The 8,188-nt window shown below is 31.9% G+C and overlaps 2 protein-coding genes across 2 annotated transcripts; one reads left to right on the plus strand and one right to left on the minus strand.

The window, feature by feature from the left end:
- Positions 1-2,229: 2,229 nt before the first annotated feature.
- Positions 2,230-4,271, plus strand: PHYBLDRAFT_176453 (hypothetical protein; the record flags this gene model as incomplete). The annotated part of the gene is made up of 7 exons (XM_018437778.1): positions 2,230-2,401; positions 2,470-2,966; positions 3,039-3,127; positions 3,203-3,256; positions 3,789-3,832; positions 3,904-3,909; positions 4,159-4,271. 7 exons carry the CDS (start codon positions 2,230-2,232, stop codon positions 4,269-4,271), a joined length of 975 nt encoding a protein of 324 aa, XP_018283104.1.
- Positions 4,272-7,133: 2,862 nt separating this feature from the next.
- Positions 7,134-8,109, minus strand: PHYBLDRAFT_176454 (hypothetical protein; the record flags this gene model as incomplete). The annotated part of the gene is made up of 7 exons (XM_018437779.1): positions 7,134-7,236; positions 7,334-7,364; positions 7,488-7,554; positions 7,714-7,781; positions 7,822-7,916; positions 7,975-8,009; positions 8,098-8,109. 7 exons carry the CDS (start codon positions 8,107-8,109, stop codon positions 7,134-7,136), a joined length of 411 nt encoding a protein of 136 aa, XP_018283105.1.
- Between the last annotated feature and the right edge of the window lie 79 nt (positions 8,110-8,188).

Genomic DNA, 8,188 nt, shown 5'->3' on the forward strand with positions numbered 1-8,188 from the left:
ATCAGTCTTGTATCGCGATTTGCCGCAGTCAACACAAGATTCCTGGTCGTCATTAATGCCATACAATCGACAACCACTAGAGCAGACATCATACTCATGGCCCTTGACACTTGACTTTGACTTGAGCAAAGCATCAACAGTTTCGCCATGACTGATCTTAGCCCCAGGTTCTAAAAAAAAACGATATCACTACATGTTAGTGATCTGGAATTAAAGTACAAGGTAACAGAAAATATAATATTTTACCCATCATTATATCGTCATGGTCTCGGATGACAGTGTTTATAAATTGAACAATGTCTCTATATGCTGCTCTAGCAATTCTATGCTGTAGCATCAATTGAGACAGATGAATACTCATCAACTCGGCCTTGGTAAAAGTATTTGTACTGATTCGGCTGCTGTCGTAAATGTGAGCTTCACCCTCACTGTCCTCAAAATTACATGCGCACTTATATGAAATAGTATTATCAAGCTCCATAGACTCCATAGTATATTCTGTAATACATTATTTAGTAATTGGAAAATAAATAATACAATTACAGCTCTTTTCATTACCTGAATTGCTAACAGATTCATCTTCATTACTAGTATCATTTTCGTCATGGTACATGTCAACATCATCCAGAATAGACTGGTCATTTTCAGTCATTGTTGCTGAATCTCCTCTGTGAATTCTCTTGTGGTTTTGCAGCTTCTGGTAGTTATCAAAAAACAAGACACATTGATCACATTGGTATTGCTGTGTAGATATTCTATCTCTCTGCTGGCTGGAGTTGGAAGAAGACATATTGGTTGGGTTGGTACGTATGTAATATATAAAATAAAGCTGCGAAGAGGATTTTGGTGCTATTTATTAAATGTAAAAGACATCTTTATATACTCTTTATTTTTTAACCAAAATGCTTGCGGCTCTTTTTCTTTTTCTCTCTCATAATGATGATATAGCAATGATTACAGTAATGTCAATGCTAGGTGAAACACCTGTCAGTAAATAATTCCCGTGGTTGGAAAGATTCTTCTTCATTAATAATTGTGATGTAAGTTAAAATACTTCTTGGTTGACAAGGGGGTACCATTAAAAGAGCACCGGTGAAACAGACACGTACTCTTTACTTGTGAGCGATTAGATATTCTTTGGGCTTTATAAAGAGGTATATGTATATTTAGGATAATTAATGACCAAATAATTTATATTTTTTTTTAAATAAATTATCAATTACTCTCTAATACCAAAGGCAAAGAAAAACAGCCTTCTAATAATTAACAGTTAAAAAAAAGTATTACTGTCTAAACACATTGGTAGAAAAGACATATTTATATTATCTATGTTGTACTAATAATATTTTTGAGATAGTGAATATATATTTAGCTAATAGCATTATTTTCTTGTTTATGTATAAAACTTAAAGAAATAGATATAGATAATGAGGGCTATAGTCTGATACTCTTTTACTGACATCATCAAGATAAGCACTACTGATCGAAAGGGGTGTTAATTGAAAGTGCCGATGTGAGTTAAAGCACACCTTTTTCAAAAATGTACGGTTTCAGTCAAAAATGCCCCTTGGTAAATAATAGTAATGACAGTTAAAATTATTTTTACCTTTGATGACAGCATCAATCAAAACGCGTTTTAGTCGATAATGATAATAAGTATGATATGAACTTGAGTATCATAACATTTACTTTAATGTTGATAAAAAGGGGCTAATTAACTATATGATGTTCAGATGTTATATAGCTACTGTAGAGTATATTTAAAGTTATAATTTTAACTGGTACAGGGTTTTGTCATTGAGAACTTTAACCAAATTTCATGCTATATCTGCAATATGTATAGAGTTATATTATTATATCATATACTTTAAAACGTTTAATATGTAGACGGTGCAAAGTATGAACATTTATACATATAATATTGATTTAAAGTCTAATTCATTTTATCTTTATATTTCTTACAGTTTTGTTGTGTCGACACAAAAAGACTGTATCATGTTCACATGAGCTACTGCAGACAGGTGCAGACAGGTGCATACAAGTGCATAAGCATCCCTTCTTTTATATGTTTTGTTTGTACATCTGTCTGTATCTTTTTCATATAAATAGCTATCAATTGCTTGTAATAAATCGTTGCCTTTCTCAAACTCAAATCGCTCTTATTCTACTTGTCTAAACTATCACCTTTTCTTTTCAACTCACTGCTTATAGCTAAAAAAAAACTTAAACATGTCCGATATTAACACAACTCTCCTCAACTCAATTCAAAAGATTGAGGTTGATCTTGCTGAAATCAAGCAAGCATTGCGCGAGCTTCAAAGGCAATTCAGCAATCAATTTGCGCCAGCAGTCAGTGCGGAAGATCTAACTACAATGCAACAAAGCATTATTGAGCAGAGTTGTAAGTCATATATATTCTGTGCTTAGATGTTTATTTACTTTATTAATATTGTCATACATTTTTTGTAGCTCTTGAGCGCATTGCCGAGTCTGTGAAAAGAGCCCAGCTCACAGAGTACCCTGATCAGCTCGGTAAGCGAGTAATCAATACTGGTGGCGAGTTCAAAGGAAAAAACGAAGCACAAAAATACAATCTGTTGCTTCAGATTCTTCACGAGCAGGACTGGAAGGCGCGCTGCAAAGAAGTTCCACAAGGGCAGCCTTTGCCCCCATTAGTCCCTCTTTCAGACCATGATTTGACAGTAAAAAGACTGCATCTCAAAACATTAGGCCGTACGGTAAAGCATGATATCATTGACAAAGACTATCCTGCGGCCTCAAAAGAATGGAAGAATATCCCAGAGAAAAACCGGGAATACTACATGATGCATTTGGAGAGGTTGGCGAAGAATGGTGGATTGCACATCCACCAATGTAAAAGAATGTGGTGTGCAAGAAGCCTTCTTCGGGAAAGCTTCAAGAGCAACAACCAGACGCACAAGAGAAGAATGGCAGAGAAGAACAAAGTAAGTTTATCAATTAACAAATCTATATATTGTAAACTTTAATTAACATCGTTTCCTTTTATTATGCTATAGACACAGCGAGACATAAGTGATTCTTCGCTTTCTTCTCCTGATATGTCAGAAACTGGTGATGTTGAGTCGCCCATAATGGCAGATGTGCTGTAAGTTACCATTGTTGCTTTTTCTCATGCGCTGTTAATACAAAACTAATATAAACTTCTTACTCTTTTATGTAGGTCTCCTCCACCCACAGCAAGTGTCGAGCCTGCTCGCAAGAGAAGCCGAAGATCGTAGTTTGGCTGCTGTGATTGGCCGAGTTTGATTTTTTTAGTCTGTCTTTAGTGCATTTTTTTTCTTATCTCGTCATTTTTCTTTTTATGTTTTTTATTCCTTTTTTCTTTCATATAAAAAATTTATCGACCTCTTTCATATGATTGCTAATGTTGTGATTACAAGAATTTGAAGCTAATGTACAGCATCTACAATTCCGCTACATTCAAATATAAAAGGAAATAGTATATAGCCTTTTTTTTGGGAAAAAAATTAATAGTAATATTTTTGTACTGATATATTATACTTGGGAGTCGTTCTATTATATGTAAGTATATTGAGTAGAATAAACACGTTAAGCTTTCTAACAAGATGCTCATTCCGGTTGTATGAATCAGATTCGAATTAGCTTCATGTTACATGACTTGAATCTTTGCTCAAGTTTTTCTTCTTCTACGATAACGACTTTCTATAGTGCTTATGTTTTATTGCTTTTCTTATATATAGATCTTAAATATTAATACATTCTTTAATATATATATATATTCTTAGAGTAAATGCTTATTTTACTGAACAAGTAAGCATATTATATAAAGGTAAGCATTATAATAATATTATATCTATTTATTTATTTTAAGTTTTTTCTCTAATATTAGTATATTTGTAGAAATCGGTAAAAAATAATAAGTGCTATCTAAGATATATTAGAATACCCAAAGTATATGAAATACAATTTGAATAGTAGTGTTTTACTGCATACGTTTTGCAGTAGCTAAACAGAACCATTTTTTATTGCGAGTGGCCGATGGAATTGTTTTTTCATTATTACTATTATTATTATCATTTTCATTTAATAAAACATGCATTGAAATAAAGATTCAATTCAATTAAACCCAATTCAATATTGTATAATAAAAAACAGACCATTCTGTTAAAGCTGCAAAGGAAAAACAAGAGGTTGTGCTAGAATTGAAAGCAATAGAACAAAAGAAAGAATGTAATAGAGGAAAGGAAGGACGCTTGATTTTTTTTTGAAAAATGGTAACAGTGCCTGTTTTGGCTTTTTACATAATAAATAACTGCCATTTTTTATTATGAAAAAAATGGTAACAGTGCTTGTTTTGGCTTTTTACATAATAAATAACTGCCATTTTTTACTATGTAAAAAATGGTAACAGTGCCTGTTTTGGCCTTATACAGAGTCATAACTGCCATTTTTTATTAAGTAAAAAATGGCAGTTATGTTACCAAAGTGGTAACATGTTACCATTTTCTCCGCCGTAGTGTAGATCACCTGTTATCAGCTTATATATATACCCAATTGGTGGTCAACAGCTTATATATATACCTGATTGGTGGTTAACAACTTATATATATATACCAGATTGACTGTTATCCACTTATACATATATAAAATTGATTGTTATCTACTTGTATATATATGAGATTAACTGTAATTAGATTATATATATATCAGATTGATGATTATTGGCTTATATATATACCAGATTGATGATTATTAACATATATATATACCAGATTGATGATTATTGGCTTATATATATACCAGATCGATGATTATTAACATATATATATACCAGATTGATGATTATTGACATATATATATACCAGATTGATGATTATTGGCTTATATATATACCAGATTGATGATTATTGGCTTATATATATACCAGATTAATAATTATTAGCTTATATATATATCAGATTGGCTGTCATCCACTTATATATATATCAAACCGGCTGTCATCCACATATATATAGCAGATCAGCTATTATCCACTTATATATATAGCAGATCAGCTGTCATCCACTTATATATATAGCAGATCAGCTGTCATCCATTTATATATATAGCAGATCAGCTATAATCAGCTTATATACATATAGCAGATCAGCTGTCATCCACTTATATATATATCAGACTGGCTGTCATCCACTTATATATATATCAGACCGGCTGTCATCCACTTATATATATATCAGACCGGCTGTCATCCACTTATATATATAGCAGATCAGCTGTCATCCACTTATATATAGAGCAGATCAGCTGTCATCCATTTATATATATAGCAGATCAGCTATAATCAGCTTATATATATATAGCAGATCAGCTGTCATCCACTTATATATATATCAGACCAGCTGTCATCCACTTATATATATAGCAGATCAGCTGTCATCCACTTATATATATAGCAGATCAGCTATAATCAGCTTATATATATATAGCAGATCAGCTGTCATCCACTTATATATATATCAGACCGGCTGTCATCAACTTATATATATATCAGACCGGCTGTCATCAACTTATATATATAGCAGATCAGCTGTCATCCACTTATATATATATCAGACCGGCTGTCATCCACTTATATATATATCAGACCGGCTGTCATCCACTTATATATATAGCAGATCAGCCGTCATCCATTTATATATATAGCAGATCAGCTGTCATCCACTTATATATATAGCAGATCAGCTGTCATCCATTTATATATATAGCAGATCAGCTATAATCAGCTTATATATATATAGCAGATCAGCTGTCATCCACTTATATATATATCAAACCGGCTGTCATCCACATATATATAGCAGATCAGCTATTATCCACTTATATATATAGCAGATCAGCTGTCATCCACTTATATATATAGCAGATCAGCTGTCATCCATTTATATATATAGCAGATCAGCTATAATCAGCTTATATACATATAGCAGATCAGCTGTCATCCACTTATATATATATCAGACTGGCTGTCATCCACTTATATATATATCAGACCGGCTGTCATCCACTTATATATATATCAGACCGGCTGTCATCCACTTATATATATAGCAGATCAGCTGTCATCCACTTATATATATAGCAGATCAGCTGTCATCCATTTATATATATAGCAGATCAGCTATAATCAGCTTATATATATATAGCAGATCAGCTGTCATCCACTTATATATATATCAGACCAGCTGTCATCCACTTATATATATAGCAGATCAGCTGTCATCCACTTATATATATAGCAGATCAGCTATAATCAGCTTATATATATATAGCAGATCAGCTGTCATCCACTTATATATATATCAGACCGGCTGTCATCAACTTATATATATATCAGACCGGCTGTCATCAACTTATATATATAGCAGATCAGCTGTCATCCATTTATATACATAGCAGATCAGCTATAATCAGCTTATATATATATATCAGACCGGCTGTCATCTACTTATATATATATCAGACCGGCTGCCATCCACTTATATATATAGCAGATCAGCTGTCATCCACTTATATATATAGCAGATCAGCTATAATCAGCTTATATATATATACACTGCAAAAGGAGGGCCAATTCAGTATACTAAATCTTGACCAAATACTTTCTGAATGAATAAAATTCAGCATGAATTCGATCGGAATTTATGATGCCAATTTTTTAAAATTCGTGAGCTAAATGAATACAATTAGTATACTGAATTTTAGGAACGCAAAAAGAAAAAGTGTGATATACTTTTATGTGATATATTTTGGTCATGAAAATATAGATGCACTTTTATCAGACCGCAGATTTTTCATTTTATATTGGTTTTGGGGTTTTTTTTAAATACAGCACATAACATTCAACATCTTTTTATTACTATATATGGGTTGTTAAAGAAGAGATTTGGTCAAGATTTGGTCAAGATTTAGTCAAGATTTAGAGGTTTATGGGTCATTTTAAAGGTTTTTATTGGTTTGAAAAAATTTTCTTATTGTTTCTAGCTATTTCTATTCGTCTACATCACTAATCGTCTTCTGTTGCAATTGGATAGAAACATCACACTCGATGCCGTCATTTATTTTAGTGGATACTATGTTATTCCTTTCGAACATCCATTGGTCCACGCCTGGTGCAATCGACCCCTACTGTATTCCATTGCTTGCTGCGGCACGCCTTCTTGGCCTGTTTGTTTACTTTTATAAAAAATAATTATAGGGTGGATTAGAAAGAATGTTCTAGGTATATTTATTTGAGAGCGACAGATTATTTAAAAAATATGAATGTACTTACAATAAAGTTAAACACGAGAACAGATGGATGTCTTTAACATAAAGATAGATATATCAACGTTTTAGTTAAATGTCTCAATTATAGTAATATTGTCTATAAAAATAATAACTTTTGTTAATACGATGCAAAGTAAATAAGACTATGGTTTGCTTACCAGACAGTTCAGAAAACAGAAGAGTTGACAAACACAAAATACAATGACATTGTCTATAAAATATAATCTTTTATTAGAATGAAATAAAGAGTATCAGACTATTTTTTGCTTACCAATTATTCAATACAATAGAAGATGCAGCATGCGGGAAATGGAGATATTATCTATAAAATAATTTCTTTTCATTAGAATTACATACAAAGAAGTAGAATGATTATTTACTTACTTGTCTGTCTGTAGAGAATAAGAGTCGGTGTATAATCAAAAAAAGAGGACCGAGATAAAGACCAGTGACTATAGAGTGTATGGTATACATAAGAAAAATAATAAATACAAGTTGTATCTTGAAGGTGCACGTTAATACTTATACAACATACCATTTTGTAAACCCTCCCAAGGTATATGTCTTTGTTAACGGGCCAGAAAAATCTAAGCAGAATAATTAATACATAAATCGTGAATAAATATTCAAGTATATTTTTATTACCTTTTTATCATTATTTTTGAGGCAGTTAAGAAGGACTTGGTGGTTTAAAGCATAGTGTATCATGCTAGAATAAAAACAACAAGATGATTAGGTCTTGAAACTTTGATGTGAGTTGATGCTTACCATGTTAGACATTAAGAAAGAAGTAAAGAAGAAGAAAGAAAAAATTAAAAAAAAAAACGGGGGAAATTCAAAATTATAATTTTATGACCGT

The sequence above is a fragment of the Phycomyces blakesleeanus genome (assembly GCF_001638985.1).
Source record: "Phycomyces blakesleeanus NRRL 1555(-) unplaced genomic scaffold PHYBLscaffold_66, whole genome shotgun sequence".
In the NCBI taxonomy this organism is placed as follows: Eukaryota; Fungi; Mucoromycota; class Mucoromycetes; order Mucorales; family Phycomycetaceae; genus Phycomyces; species Phycomyces blakesleeanus.